At 38.1% G+C, this 17063-nt stretch overlaps 1 protein-coding gene across 5 annotated transcripts in view; it reads right to left on the bottom strand.

Moving 5' to 3' along the window:
- The window catches only part of ITGBL1 (integrin subunit beta like 1), a 312879-nt gene that overhangs the window by 201266 nt on the left and 94550 nt on the right, over positions 1-17063 (bottom strand). For all 5 annotated transcript variants that reach the window (XM_060129219.1, XM_060129216.1, XM_060129218.1 and 2 more), the window contains exons 3-5: positions 11599-11745; positions 6072-6194; positions 1800-1940 (exon numbers count right to left, since the gene is read on the bottom strand). In XM_060129219.1, the coding sequence (XP_059985202.1) occupies positions 1800-1940; positions 6072-6194; positions 11599-11745 (411 nt within the window). The remainder of the gene's footprint in view (positions 1-1799; positions 1941-6071; positions 6195-11598; positions 11746-17063) is intronic.

Below are 17063 nucleotides of genomic sequence, written 5' to 3'. Positions count from 1 at the left end.
TGTGAAAAAAAAAAGTTAAATCCCTTTCTTACCTTTTAGATCAAAGTAAATTCTAGCTAGCTTAAAGATTTAAGGATATAAAATAGAACCATAAAATATGAAATAAATTTATTTTTATTCAAAAGCCTCAAAGCAAATTATTTAAAGGAAAAAAGAAAAAGCTTTAATGACATAAAAATCTAAAATTTGGGTTGGCGGCAAGACACCAGAAACAAACTGAAAGATAAAAACAGCTAAAACTGTTTGGTCATATGTCTGGTCATATGTATGTACAAGACAAAGCTACTTTCACAAACATATAAACAATTCTTATGAGTTCATATCTAAAGACAAATATGCCTACAGCAAAACAGACAAAGGCAAAGGACACCAATTGGAAATTCTGTGGAGAGAAGTTATGATGATAGATAAACATAAAAATGTTTACCACTCAAGCTACCATGATGAAGGGGTGAGGGACTTTTAAACAATAGTGAGTTAGAAATTATTTCAGACATACGACTGACAGAAATAAAAAAGATTGTTAGGATCAAGAGTTGGTGAAATGTCCAAAATGTCCAACTTTCTGGGTGGCAATTTCACAACATATACTTTTTAAATGTGTGTTACATATAACATAGCAGCACACTTCAATTAACATATCTAAAGGAAAGGAAAAGTACATGTACAGGGATATTAAATATGGTGGTATTCATGTTATTGAAAAACCACTAGTGACCTAAATGTTCATCAATGGGGAATTCATGAAGTCATGGCCCATGCAGAGCTTATATATTAAAGGAAAATACAGGTGAATTAGCAGGATATATAATCAGATCTACTCTGCAAAAATTAAAGAGAGGACTTTTCTTTATAATTTTGGTCCCAAGGTCAGGCCTTTTGCTTTCCTTTCTCTCTATGTACAGAAACCTGGCGCATTTCACTCTTCTATGACAGCCTGTAAAAAAGATAAAGTTGGTTGTGTGCCCAGGATTTCATGTAAGCATTACCTATTAAAGTGTATCATTCATTTAGAGAAATGAAAAAAAAATAAGTTTCCAGCTTTCTAGGTTTTTACTACTGTATAGAAGGAAATTGACCACTCACTGATATCTTCAAGTAGTCAGAAGAGTCCAACATGGCTCTTTATCTACCAGTACAGCTGACAAAGGGAAAAAGAACAAGTATTTGCAAGGATTTTCCTAAAAGTGTTTAAAACTATTTGATTTGATATCAAACGCTTAGTTAACTCGCGTTAAATTATGTTAGCAATACTAATATATTTTTTAAATTCCTGCTTAAAGTCACTCTCAATTCCACATGGCTATATTTTGTTCAATATCACATTTTTATTACTGCATATAAAAGTTAAATGACTCCATATCAATTCTGTATCGCAACACAGCCCTTCAATTTACTCATAATTAAGATGAGAGTTTTTTTTGGAATGCTCTCCGGATAATTAGATGCTCATGCTGTAGATGGTTCTGTTAGTCAAGAGACATTCAACAGAAATATCTACAAGAATTGCCTTTTCCCTGTACTATGCCATTTCTGGATGGCTGCCAAAGAAATTACAGTCCCTGTGTTAACTATCTGTTCAGTGAAGCTGAAAGTATGACAGCAACTTTCTTATCTTTCTGCTTTCTGCCCAATAAAAAATAAGAAAGAGAAGCTTGTTGGTATAGGAAATGTTGATTTACATCAAACACTATAAAAGATGACTTCCACATGGAAGGAAATATAGAGAAGCGCTGGGTTAATAATTAAAGAGGTTTGTTTTTTTCCCAATTACATAGTAACGAGTATGAAAGACACACCTCTGTTACTGCAGACTCTGCCATCTGGAGATGTGCATCTTCGCTTGCTCTCCCAGGGGGTGATGTCACACTGGAATTCGCATTTATCTCCATGCCAACCAGCCTGGCAGTAACAGTTTCCACAGTAACACTTTCCGTGGCCTTTACCCAAAATGAATTTTATACGGTGAGGAAAAAAGCAACTTTTAAAAGCAGAATTAACTTTCTACCTCTTGGTGATCATTTTTGCCTTTGGAAATAATCCACCTGCTCCACAGCCCTTGCTTAAAATAATCATATTATATAGTTTGCCCCCAAAACATCATAGGTGTGCCTATACCTACCTAATTACACACATAAAGCAAGTCAAGGCGTCCTCTAACGTGTCCTAGCCAAGTGGCTGATTAAAATGACAGAATTTTAAAGAAATGGCATGAAAGACTGTGCAAGTCTATTATGTTCCGATCTCAGATGTGTACATCAAACTCAAATGTATATAAGCATTCACTCTGAGAGCATTTCCTGATATTTGAAATGAACCATTGAGAAAGCAATGGTGCATGCTTCCTTGGATGCACATTATTAATGGCCATTGCTTAAACCAGAGAAAATATTTCATCTTTTCATTCAACTGTGTCCTGCAAGCTGTTGTGTCTTACCACATGGAAAAGAGGTTTTCAGCTAAATCAGTGTTTAGTAGTCATTTAAACTACTAATTACAAAGAAAATACCACGGACCCTTGGCCTTACAATCAAATTCCCCTCCTATCTATCAAGAGGGTACAAATGCTAGGTAAGGACAGCCCATCATTTTGTGTCCAGATGCCTCCACACAATTTCAGCTCCCTCCATGCTGTAAACTGTTACTCTGCTTGTTTGTACTTATGTCCAAACAATCTGTAATGAACAGTCACCTCATCGCTTCCTGCACCCATGTCCAGCAATCCTACAAATTCCCAAAAGATGACAATACCTTTTATCCCAAATCACTTTTTATATCCTCCCTTTTTGTAGTTATGCCACCCAACCATGAATGTATGTCCTTGTTCTTGCAAATCTGATGAAAACCAGGGCCACTTTGGTTTTTAGTCTATTCTTTCTGGTTTATAGGAATTTATGTTTTATCAGAGTCTATGGCTAAAGTCTTTGTTCTTGTCTCTCTCTTCTCCAACAGTCATCATCCCAGAGGGCCATGGGAAACTAATTGTGAGGCTATTTTTCTTTCTAAACACTATGGCATATCTGGCCAATGGCAAGAGTGTCAGTAGGGCCTGAGACACTCACATATGAAGGGAGAAATACAGTAGAATATTCTGGTCTCATGACATTCTTGTCTCTCAGATGAAACTTCCTGCCAGCAAGCATACATGAGAGAGACAGAGCGAGAGATGAAGAGAAAGTGCTATAGCGAGATAGAGAGAAAGAGACAGGGACCCAAGCATACCATGCCATGTTTTCTGTCTAAATAAGCTGTAATCGGGGTATCCACAGAAAACCTCTTTTTAAGCTAATAGACAATGATCATTTCTACAGCAAATTTTAATTTGTTCACTTAAGCAGACATAAAGGCTATCAAATGAGTTCATCAATAATAAAATATTAAAGCTATACTTTTTTTTATAAACTTCAAAATATCTCTATATGTATACACACAAAAAAAAATCACATTCCAGTATTACATCACAAGCCTTAGGAACTTGAGGATTACACTGGAAGAAAGCAAGACAACTTTTCCTAGGAGTCAGGTTTTTTTTTTTAAACTTCAAAAAGTAGAATTTCTGCTATAATCTCAGAAATCTTCAGAAATTTATTCCTCTGTCATTGTAGGAAATTTATTTAAGATGCTACCTACGTAAGGCTTACCATGAGATTAACAAATGATCATAAATCTTCATTCTTCAAACTCAAATTCTTTGTATGTTTATAAAATTCAGCATTGAATTGGGGTTTTACTAAAAAATCACTGAGGTAGAGGCGAATAGGATTACTAGGATAAATCATGTAAGGCTATACTGTATGCAGATATAGGTGGAAAATTAAGCAGATATATTCATAGCTCAAATGAAAATACTGTAATAAGACATATCTGAATAATTGAGATAAAATATAAGCCTCAGGACAATACACACTCCAGACAAGGAGCATCATTCTCTGCTTTGTGCAAACTAATGGTGTAAGAAAATCTGCTTTTGAATTGCTCCATTATTGGGCTGCAGGATCACCTCTCAACAGACTGGTTTTATGTGAATGACACACGGAAAAATCTAGAATCCCAGTCAAGGTCATCCCCAGAGGCTGTTTACTGGAGTGCTAAGTATCTGTGGTCAGAGACTTTGCACCATGAAATTGCTTTAGCCTGGAACCAACGGAAATAATGAGTGGAAAGCTTGAGAGTTAAACACTTCCTGTTGTTTCCAGTTCAATGTTTATATTTACACATGCAAATGGACTTTGCTTTGGTGGTGTGCATCAGAAAACACTGACTCCACACATGTTCCCTTCCTCTTTTTTGATCTGTAATAATTGGAAATAAGATATCAGGACAAACACATAATATCTGTGGGTAGACTTATCTAATTTTTCTAATTATTTTGGAATGAGCCCTTTAGCAGAATTGTCTGAGCAGCATCCAGCTTAGGTCACTGGCTTGAAAAGTGAAGGTTCGTGTTTGTTGGTTTTATCTTGGTTGGTTGTACAGCAAGGAAACCAGAGAGAAAAAACCAAGCTGACCTAAAATAAGAGCATCTGGATGACCACAGGAATTGAAGCCACAATTTGTTTTTGTAAACAAAAGGACAGCTTAGTGACACTGTATGGCCCTCTGGCTCCCCCTCGCCCCATTTGCTCCGGATCCTTGAAGGGAAAATACTCCTCTGATCACCCATCTGGTATGCACGATAGGATTCCATGCACGGAGTCTTTTCAGATTTCAATGAAAGAAGCAATTACTGCCGGATAGAGAGATGAGGCCAGAGGTAACCAGGTTAAAATGTTTAATAACAGCAGAGAAGAATTTACCTAAATTGAAGGGATTCTCACTGCTGTTTACTTTCCTCTCCTGTGCCAGCACGACTGAAACTCTCTCTCTCTGGGCACAAGCTTGCATATAGGTAAGCAGAAGAGAAGGGCACTGCGGGTGGTGAGAAAGGCTTTTCTCACGGAGCTCCAAACTCCAGGGCAGTTCTCTGTGGTGAGGGGTCAACAGCACAGTCTCTGGCATCAGACAGACAGGAGTCTAAATTCCATTCAACCCTGGTAAGTCATTCCAAATGCTGGTAAGTTACCCAATGAATGTGAAGTACTTATTGCAGTGCTTGACATTAGCAAGCACGCAATAATTGGTACAACAGAAAAATGGACTGAGGTCATGGTGGTCTGTAGAAACAATCATGAAAAAGTTATCTGAGTGTGTGGTGGGGAGGGATAGATTCTAGGCTAATAATCCTATTGGCCTTCAATGTCCCCAGTAGGACATGAGACTGTTCAAAGTTTTATGGTTCAGAACGGGAAAGACAATGCAATTAAAACATGCAATGGAGAGACTGGAATAAAAGAAGCAGAATAAAAGCAGTTAAGGTGAGCAGAGAAGACAGAGTCCAGCTAGGACCACTACAGAACCATGCAGTTGGCCTGTCGCCATATTGATCTGGCTCTCCTTGGGGAACAATCTGATTTTGCATTTAAAAAGTACTAGTCTGCTCTAAATATCATATGATATCATTTATATGTGGAATCTAAAAAAATTATACAAATGAATTTATTTGCAAAACAGAAACAGATACACAGATATAGAAAACAAACATGTTTTACCACAGGGGATGGGATAAATTAGGAGTTTGGGATTAACAGATACACACCACTGTATAAACAGATAAACAACAAGGACCTACTGTATAGCACAGGGAACTATATTTAATATCTTGCAATAACTATAATGGAAAAGAATCTGAAAAAGAATATACATATATATGTGTGTATATATATATACACACACACACACATATATATATCTGAATCACTTTGCTGTACACCTGAAACTAACACAACATTGTAAATTAACTATACTTCAATAAATAATGGTTAAAGAATAAAATCTATAAAAAATTTTTAAGATGTACTAGTTAGCTCTGAACGCCTTAGTCTAACTTTCCCTATATGAAGTGTATTCCAAATAAACATAGGTTCAACTTAAATGAGTAAACTTAGCACAGAAATTCATAGAAATAAAAGTGCAATGAAATAGGTGAAAAAATCAAGTACTTTTATTAATTTCTGCAAAGTTAATATACATACCTCCACATATTTCTTCTGTTTCATCATCTATGCATTCTCTATCATCACACTCACAAAATTTACCATAAACGAGTCCATTTCCATCTGAATTATCACATTTACACCTGCCACAGTGACATGTACCTAAACCATTAAAACAGAGCAAAAATTATTTAAGTGCATATAAATTATAATTAATGAATTTGAACCTATCTCTTTCATAGATAAAGCCAATTTAAATCAATTTAATATTCCAATTAGGTTTTACTGTGGGTATGATGAGATAATGACATTCTTTGAGATTATTGTAGCCCAGCAGTTATGTTTTATAGTACACAGCTATTATGATTGACCTCTAATAGTTTCATGAATCTGACCTTCCCAAGAGCAGAGCTACTTTATACATGTCCATCTAATCAATGCATGAATGAGTATCTTCTAATTACACCTGGGTCTTAGGTGAACTAAAGCAGAAAATTCTAAGCTTTGTGAGAGAAGTAACTTGCTTATCTTCCTCACCAGTTATTTATTCAACGCTTTGCACAATATTTGAACGTATTATTTATATAATGAATATTTGTAGAATTCATTATCAAATGCATAAATGAAAACCTTAGGTGTCCCTAATAATTTCATACCCACAGTGTTAAACTGATAGCCATGTCATTATGACTATGGGACCAGAGTGGGTTTTCTTATGCATAGAGTCCTGGGACCTCACCAAAACCTCAGGGCAGCTCAGGGTGATACAGAGGCACTGGAGTCATCTAGTCTACCACACACAACATACCCAGCCAAGTTTGAGGATTTGACTACAACCCCAAGAGTGATTTCACTGACAATAAAACAGCATTCAAAGGATATTGAGAAGTAGAATGTCCATTTGAGGAGCTTCCTTTTTAATGCCTATTTTTAAATTTTTAATCGATCATCACAGCAGTCACCATAGAGTAATTGAGACTTTGCCATTCACCAGTATCATCCTAGACTCTGGAAATGCAACAGGAGATGGATTCAGCCATAATCCTCCTCTTAAAGTTTTATATGAGTAAAAAACAATGTGATAAAATCAGGGGAGAAGTGCAAACTGCTGCAGAAACACATAATAAGGGGATTTAACTGAGACCTGGTAGGCAAAGATAGAGTCCCTGGGGAATGGCTCTTAAACTGAGAACTGAAAGCAAAGTAAAAATAATAGCTAAGAGAATTGAGAAGGTGAAAAAGCCCACTTCCAGCAAGAAACAACAGCAAAAGCTCTGAGGTAAAAGAGGGAATAAGGGAAAAAAGAAAAAGACAGCTGGCGTATAGCAGAAAATAAAGTGGAAAATGTCATGAAAGGAAAAAGGCAACTAAAGATGCAGTTTACGGAAGTCTAAGAGGTCACATTAAAGATTTCCAACTTGAATCAAGCAGAAAAATGAGAAGCCATTGAAATATTTTCAACAAGGGAGTCATGTGATCAGGTATTCATTCCCACCCTGTTACCCTGGTTGTCATATGGAGAATGAAATGAAATGAGGCCAAGTGGATATGAGGGAATGTTAGTTCATTAGTCTGCAGGAAAGAAAATAGAGGCTGACCCAGGTCATGGCTGTGAGTTTAGAAAAAAGCAAACACACGTGGTGATATTTTCAGGAGAAAGAAAAGATGACTCGGTGACTGGGTCTGAGAGGTAAAGGATGGGAAGGAACCAAAGATGATACTATGGATATTTGAAATATGGATATTTGAAATGAGCTACTGGATACTGGCAATTCTGTATGTGGTGTACCAGGAAGAGCACAGATTTAGGACTGAGGTAGATTTGCAGGCATATCCAGGTCTTAATCCCCACTAGCTATACATATCTGAGGTCATTACTTTTACCTTTAACTGAGGTCATTACTTTTATCTCTAACTCTCAAATTCCTTATCTGCTCTTCTTCACAAAGCTGCTGGGTGGATCAAGTGATAAATAGATCACCCAGTCACCTATCTAAAAATGCTACTGTGTCTAGCACACTGTAGACTTTCAGAAAATGTTGGGTTCTTTGTCATCTCCCATTAAGACATCGAGTGTATCAGCCATATTCCCAAATATTTTCTCCAGACACATTTTATATTTATGGATCCCACTACTTCCTGGTTCCATACTCTCTGCATGATTCTGTTACACAGGTCACTTGTGATTTGCTATTCTCTGTAAGTGTTCTTTCTCTCACAGTCACATATAAATGGTGATTCTGCAGAATTTGAGCTTGTTATTTTTCTTCCTTGAGAATACTTGTGTGAATTTTACTTCCATTAAACTTCTTTTTATAAACGAAGTTTATAAAATAGTTTATAAACTTTTATAAACTTTGTTTTATAAACTATTTTAATTTATAAAAGGTCATTTCCAATCTAACGCTACAATTCATGGTATTGCGTCATCTCATTTTGTTCTCTAATTATCATCCATCTTTTTCATTTTCACATTTATTTATGCTGTCTTTCAACCATCCACGTATCCATTCATTAAATTTTCTCATTGCTTTATTATATTATTGGTGAAGTCATAAGTGCTATAGAAGATAATAAGATGGATAAAATTAAAACTAAGTAAATCATAGACCAAGAAGAAAGAGCAAGGTGATTGATAATTTTTACATATACATATATCTATATGAAACCAGATGACGCAAAGGCATTTGCAACAGATTTGTGACAAATGCTATAAAGATAGTATAAACCTCAGTCTGGCTCTGTGAAGGAGGAAAGGCACAGTAGGGGAGTAAGTTCTTGAGTTGGCACTTGATGTATAGATAGAATTTCAACAAGTGGAGATGGAGAAAAAACTTGTGATGTTGAAGAAAGAGCCTGGGCTAAGGAATAGGGATGGAGGATTTAACAGAGAAGAGTCTGGCTTTAGTTTGGAAAAAAGGGTAGGCTAAAGGCAGACAGTATAGGATCAAGAATATTGGTCAAGAATTTTAGAATTTATCTGTTGGAAGACCAGGAGCCCTTCATGGGTAGGGAGAGAGGTGCAACATAGTTAGGGCTACGTATGCAGTCATTGTTTTCAGGAAAGATGGGAAGGAACAGCCTCTGCCTCTGAATTCTACAACTTCTCACTGACGTCCCCCACAGGCTGGCTCACTCCAATCCACACATCTGAACTGTTCCTGGGTGATGCAGGAAGTTTACAACAGTTCAGAGACTTCCTGTCTTACTCATCAAGTAGAATTCACAACTGAGGCTCCAAGATACGGCATATGGAAGCCCAGGCAAAAGTGCCAGACTCGCGTGCTCATGCTGTGTCATCCTGCATCTCTTTCTTGGTTGCCAGTTAACTCAGTCTCTAGGATTGGTCTTCTGTTTTATGCTAGATTATTTTAGCTCTGACTTTTCATTCTGCCTAATATAGCTGCCTCTTTCCAGGATGACTCCCTGTCTTGAACACCAGCATATACTCCTGATGCAATGGTGCTGGAGCCTTGCTTTGCTCTGCAGACTGTGCCTTGCCATTCTGCGCCCCTACGGAGTCAACTTCTGGAACTCCTTTAGTCCCCAGCTCCATCTCCATCTCCCCCTGCCCTTCAGTCTTCTGCCCATTCCATACACCTCCTCTTCCCCTTCTGTTCCAAGCTGCTTCCTGCAAATCACACTGCGATATGAGGGGGAAAATTTAGTATAGAGAGCTCAGACACTAATGCAGTTTGGGGGCAGTGGTCCTGAACTAGGGCTGGTAGAAGTAGGCATTAAAAGAAAGCTTTGTGACAGCAAGATCCCCAAAGTAAACCTGAAAGGCTTAGAAACTGAGAAGAGAGTAAGAGACAGAAAAAAAGATTGTGCTGCCTCTGGAAACTGTCTAAAGACACATTAAAGGATGTCGAAGAGATATGACAGCCAGACGTAACACTGCCCCTAGACTGGATCCTATACAGAGGTGGTCGCAATGATGTAAAGGGCATTGTTGGGTCAATTGACATAATTGGAATATGGACAGTAAGATTACATAAAAGTATTGTGTCCATGTTAAAAAAATAGAGGTAGAGATATCTTAGAAACGTATTCTATATCTTATCCAATGTGTTTCATCATCTATTGAAACAATTCTGTAAATGTTCTCCTTTAAGATGTGTTGATGTGGTGAATCATGCATTTAGATTCCTTAACACTGAAACATCTTTGGATTCCTAAACTAACCCCTATGTGGTTATAATGTGTTATTAAAAAGAAAAAAAATCCTGGATTTGAAAACCAATCAATCAATCAATTAATCCATCCATCAATCTGAAAATAGAGTACAAAGAAACAAAACTGAAATTGATTTCAAGTCTTATTACTGAAAGAAGTTTGGAAAGCATGAAGTTTTCAAAACAAAAGCGGCTATATGGTGAGTGTGTGTGTGTGTGTGTGTGTGTGTGTGTGTGTGTGTTAGAGGGTGTCATGAACCGGAAGTAGAGAAATTCTACTGAGACGAAAAGAAAAAAGGAAGCGCTGGAGAGAAGCCAGGAGAGTATCAGTGAACAGAGAAAGTAACCTGACCATTAGCACTTTCGTCACGGTCCCCAGCTGCTCCACTCACAGCTTGCCTTGGCAGTAGACCTGATTGCTATTAGCAAAACACCCTACTGCACTGAATCTACACAGAGCAACTCCTGTCAATCAAAGACTGTGGAAAGCTCCCAGCTCTGAATGCAGAAGGACTCTACCAACAATGGGAGCTTCAGGGGGGAAGATACTCATTTATGTAGTCAAACCCTGGCCTTCAGCATGCAGAGCAAGAGGCTCACACCCCTGGATCTATGTAAGAACTACCCAGAGAACTTTTAAAAAAAACCACTATAGTCCATATCAGACCCCAAAGCAACTAAATCAGAGCCTCCAGTGTAGGACAGGAGCATTCTCAAGTTCAACCAGGGCTGAGAAAAAACTGACTTTGAGGTTCTACGTGCCCAACTGTTAAAAGAGTATTTAATTATAGTAACACTGGCTGAACACCATTGAAACCAAAACCACAGTTGTTGTGTTTTATATGATTTTGGTAATTAATTTTAACAGCTCCTCTGTAAATTTCTAAGAAATATTTTTAAATGATGTCTACCAGATATACAAATATTTTAGTCAAACAAAAATCTTGCTATCACTATATTCTGCAATGGTTTTCACATCCAGGGCATTGGAAACCCCCATTAGATTTGAAGAGTTTGTTTCTTTTTGATGCCAAGGTATAAATTCAAAGCACCCTTGATCCGTAACAGAAGATAATTAAGTAAGTTTATACAAATCCTTTTTAAAAGGATTAATCCAGCATTCAAAATCATGGCTCACAATTTACCTAAAATGTTGTCAGGGTGTTGCTTCCAGTGACTATCCTACTTGAAGAAGGCATTTGGAACAGCTGGAGAGCATCAGACTTGCCAGTCTCAGCAAGAGGACATTTTTCCCAATTGATTTATCTGAATTTCACTTCAAAAAAACATGCTCAAAGCAGTCCCACTCAGAGGTTCAACATTTCTCAACGCCTACATATTACCATTAAAATTATTTCATTTAAGAATTCTCAAGGGCATGGAATTCTTACCTGCATTAGAGCAGATGATATCTTGAGAATTCTTGCACATTTGGTTGCTCTGTTTCTTTGTCAGGTCACAGGTCTTTGGGTACTGGCAAGCGTCCCCAGACCATCCTCCATCACATCTGCACTTTCCACAGTCACACGTACCGTGGCCTGAGAATTTAACAACATCCCGTTAGACTCAAATTCTTTTCCAAAGGAAACCATTACTGTAACTAAGGATCTTAAGAGTGATGTTGGTTCTGGACCGAGCTATAATCAATTCAAACACAGGTAAACGACAGTGACTGAGGGGTAATCCTATTTATATACCATATAATGAAGTATGTGGATTTTATTTTCATAATCAACTTCGATATATCATTCTAAAAACATTCACTTAACTCATAGAGACATTAGGATAGATAATAAACCAAAGGTCTGAAAAACCGCATGCTCAGAAAATTTAGCACTTAAAGAAGTCCACCTAGCACTGGCATATTTAAGACACAAAAGCCCCGTAAAAACAATTTCCATTTAACTGCATTTTATAACACATGAAATTCCACTAAACTAAACATTGGCCTGATATTTATTTGAATTTTATATGTAATAAAATTGTATAGATATATTAAATACCACCTTGGGATAAGATTGACATGAAAAATAAGTATGTATTTTGTTTCTTGATGGGGTAATCTGGTTCAAGAGTCAAAAGGATAAGAGCCATATTCATCTACTGCCACAAAAATTTCTCAACCTTCCATGCTCTCAAATCAACATTTTGCTGTTTTTATTGTTGTGGTTATTAATTTTATTAAGTCCTGCTTGAAGAATCCTGCTAATGTTTTATTGACTACATATTAGAAAGAAGTACAAAACACATACAAGCCTTGGTCTTTGCCTTCAAGGACCTTACAAACTGAAAAGTTGAGGCTAATATGCAAAGAGAATTGTGTTATCTTCAGCCAGAAATGTTTGTTGGACCTTATATTAAGTTGAGGGAGGTAGTCTACAACCTATAGAAATAAGAGGGGAAAGATTTTCTACACTTCCTTGACTTTTAACTGGGCCTTGGAAGGTGAGTAGAGTTTGAATGGGTTACAGAGAGAAAATTCTTGTATTATTCAAGGTAACAGTACTACGTCTTAATGGCTGAAATTCATAGCCACAGTGGAATGGAATTATTGATCTCGGGCCAACAATCATTCGAGGTGGCAGCCAAAATCCACATGATGAAATCCAGATGGCCGGTCAGAATGAATGGCTCAGAGGCCTGCCATTTGGGCATGCCTGGCAGAGCCTGGATCTGTGATTGGCTATGACTTTAAAACTCCCCTGCATGGGGCCCAGTCCATGTAAGTGTTTCTATTCCTGTTGCATTTTTCGAATTAATTATTCTATTTTACAAACAAAATCTTGCCTGTACCCTAATTGCAATTCATTTTATCAAGTGCACATTATTCTGTCAAATTGATTGTATCATCTTGCATTCCTGTCTGGTCCTACATGATATTGTCAATCTCAGCCAACTTGGTATCATTTACAAGCAAAAGTGATCTCTCCTGCCAACCATCCAGTCTATTTATAAAAGGATTAAGCCAAATTCTTGAGGTGGCTAAGCCTCTTTTGGTGAATTAAGTATCTCAGTAACTGTAACGATTCTTTAATAATATTAGTGTATTAGGTTAAACCACATGAAGTAGCCACTTCTATAAGTTAAATGTCAGTCATGGTTCATCCCAATAAAAAAGCTCCGTATCAACTGCAAAGAAAATAAAAATGCTTTAGAAGAAAATGAAGTATCTAGAATAAAAGAATACTCAGCGCTTCTTCTATATTGGATAGAACATCTTAAACTCCAAACTAAGGTGTATATGACAGAGGTGGGTAATGGTTTGTGGGTCAAAGGTTACAGATTTTTGAAATGGAGGGAGATTTGGAAAAATAAGGAAAATGTACACAGATGATAGGAAAAGACTCATTCATCCCACACTGACCTAATGAAGCATCAGTAGAAGCAATATTTTAGGTGCTTACAACCCAAAGTTAGTCCATGGAGGTCCAGTTTCAGAAACTTCTTCCATAAAAGGTTCTATGATAAAATAAACATGGAAAGAGACATGCTATATTCTTCTCTTAGCGTGCCATGATATATATCAGCACACTGAAGCCCGTCAGAGGTCCTTTCATGAAAAAGCCATTTAACTTTATGTGGCATATACAATTTTTTTGATTAGGGGGCCCTTTTTCCTTACAACTTATACTAATATCTTGGGCACACACTGTGTCAGGTAGTGTGTTTTCAGCTTTTCCTGTAGCATCTGATTGGAGGCAAAGATGACAGACAATGTAGGACAGGGTCCTCTGCCTTTATGTTCTTTCTAATCTTCATGCCCAGTAGGGCCTTCTTGATTCACTTTCCTCCATTTAGGAAAGTAAATGAGAACCGATTTTTTTTTTTACCGTCAAGAATTACCAAGTAATAGCCTGTACAACCTTACTTGGAGATAAATGTGTAATTTTTTTTTAGAAAGAAAATAATCTTCTATTTCTACTCTTTATCCAAGGTTAATAAGAGCTTTGGCCAACCTCAGGGAATGAGGTTGCTGTATTATCCAAGCAAGGTAATCTCCATTACAGTGTCAATAACATGGCTTCGGCAAACATCTCGTTTTGCAAAATAATTTATCCACTGTGTATTAGTTTGCTACGGCTACCATCCAACGTACCATAAACTGAATGGCTTAAAACAACAGAAATTTTCTCTCTCCCAGCTCTGAAGCCCCAAAACCTGAAATCAAGGTGTCTGCAGATCCATTCCTCCTGGAGCATCTGAGCAAGAAATTCTTCCATGCCTCTCTCCTACCTACGGATGGTTGCCTGTGATTTTGGTGCTCGTTAGCTGTGAAAGCTTTCCAGGCTCTGCTTCTGTCTTCACGTGGCTTTTTTCTCTGTGTGTCTGTGTCTTCACATCTTTCTCCTTACGAGTGCACCAGTCATTGGTGCCCATCCTACTCCTGTAGAGGCTCATCTTAATTACACCTTCAAAGACTCTCTTCCCAAATGTCACATTGACAAGCGCCTGGTGGTGGGATTTCACCCATCTTTTAGGGGCACACAATTTAAACCTCTACAGCTGCAGACAGTAAGCCCTGATTAGCCTCTTTCCTGCTGTATAGTCATGGACGAGATGGGATCATTTTTCTCTCTTAGATATGCAAATAAATGGGCTAGAGCTGGCAGCAAGCCCCCTCATCCCCGTTTCTATCCTACACAGGGAGGGCCTGAGAATTCCCACAGACAGCCCGGCCCAGGTCCACATGTGCTTCCACAGCTCTGCCAGCCCCTCCCCTGCCCTCTACCTGCGGTGGCTGCTCCCTGACCACCAGCCCAGCCTCAGGACATCTGCACTGCCACTGACTGGGGGGAAAGCCACAGCAGGCTCTGGAAGAGATTTGGGGACCTTCAGGGTAGAAGGTCCTGGGTCCCAGGCACCTCAGCCTAGGGGAGCAGAGGTGGCAGGGCCCAGGGCTCCAGGTGGCGATGTCCCCTTGGCCTCTCGGGCATCCCACCCCACTCCGCCTTGGGAAAGGATGGCAGAGGAGGACCAGAGCAGAACCCCTCCTATTGTCCAGTTCGAAGGGTGGCCCTTGCCCAGGGCAATATGAAGTCCTAACCAGCAGAACATCCACCGTTCCCGGCTGTCTAGACCACTCCACTTCTGGCTCTTCTCCAGATAACTCTGTTTCCACAACTACAAAATACCGTCTTAAACCGAACCATCCAACATCCTTGAGAATAAATCTGTTGCCCTTCAAATATGTTCTCAAGGAGTCAAGAGAAAACAAACACACAAAACAAGAATGTGAGAGAAATGCCAGAACCACCCCCCACAAAGCAATAAGGATGAAAAAGCCAAAGGCTATTCGCATTGCTCCCAGGGCTGTGAGTAGTGCCGCCAGTCGCCGGAAAGGGAAGACAAGTCACGGTGGAGGGTAAAGTCCAGTAGTTTAGTCTCCTTTTTGGGTAAGAATATGGAGGCCTGGTCGGCTGGCTCCAGTGCTTCCGAGGTGAGCTAAAGCCTTGACCACCACTGAGCAAGGAAGGGCATTCCAACAGAGACAGAATAGAATGGGGTTTGTGACTCTTAAACAAACAATGCAACTGCAGCACTGCCACCACTACTCCGTGATCCCTTTTACCTGGGTAATGCAGACACTCATCTATTCCACTCGGAGTGATGATAAGATACACTAGTGTACGGTGGAAGAGAAGTTGATGCTTTTTTTAAAAATGAAAACAAACTGTTTCCAATTGGAAATACTTTACCAGTATTGAAGAACTTTTAAAAATCAATTAGCCATTTGCATATACCAATGAAAAGTAATAGCACCTTTCTTTGCCAAACGAATAAACAAAAAAAAGCTGAAGGGGACGGCACTTAACTCTCCTCCAAGTCTACTGATACTATGGATGCAAATAAACTGCCAAAATTAACATGCCTATTGGATTAGCTATATGTTTTTGGCTTCAAGTCTTTTTGAAGTCTTAAAAAGGTAGATAGATAGATAGATAATAGATACATGTAGACATAGGTAGGCATAGGTATAGGATAAATGGATAAAGAAGCTATAGTGTATATATATATATAATATATATGTGTATATATATTATATATATATATAGTATATATATATAATGGAATACTATTCAGCCATAAGAAAGAAGGAAATCCTGCCACTTGGGACACATGAATGAAACTTGAGGGCATTATGCTAAGTGAAATAAGTCAGATGCAGAAAGACAAATACTGTATAATTTCACTTATATATGGTATCTAAAAATAGCCAACCAACCAACCAAACAAGCATAAAAACCAAACTCATAGAAAAAGAGATCAGATTTGTAGTTAACACAGAGGCGGGAATAGGAGGGGAACTGGATGAAGGTGGTCAAAAGGTACAAACTTGCAGTTATACAATAAATAAGTACTAGGTATGTCATGTACAACACAATGACTATAGTTAATATACATACAAATATACTGTATAGCATATTCCAACATTAAGAGAGTAAACCCTAATAGTTCTCATCACAAGGAGAAAAAAACTTTTTCTTCTTTTTTTTGTATCTATATGAGATGACAGAGGTTAACTAAAGTTATTGTGGTTATTATTCTGGAATATATGTACATTATTATGCTGTACACCTTAAGCTTACACAGCGCTGTATGTCAACTGTATCTTAATAAAGCTGGAAACAAATCGTGATGATTAATTATTATTCCATGATTACTACTGACAACAATCTTATTATCTAGAGGAGGAGGATGTTAAAAAGTGATTCTCTCTGGATGTCAGATAAGCTAGGTATTCCACTGCTAGAGCCACATGGTAATCCTGAAATAGATATTTTAATTTGAGCACTCAGTTGGCCCTGCAAATCTATTTGGTTTGGTCAAATAAGTAAACTCCCAAGACCTGCATTGT

The sequence above is a fragment of the Lagenorhynchus albirostris genome, chromosome 18, assembly GCF_949774975.1.
Source record: "Lagenorhynchus albirostris chromosome 18, mLagAlb1.1, whole genome shotgun sequence".
Lineage (NCBI taxonomy): Eukaryota > Metazoa > Chordata > Mammalia > Artiodactyla > Delphinidae > Lagenorhynchus > Lagenorhynchus albirostris.
Note: the sequence above shows the minus strand (reverse complement) of the source record. Positions and strands in the feature narration are given on the sequence as shown.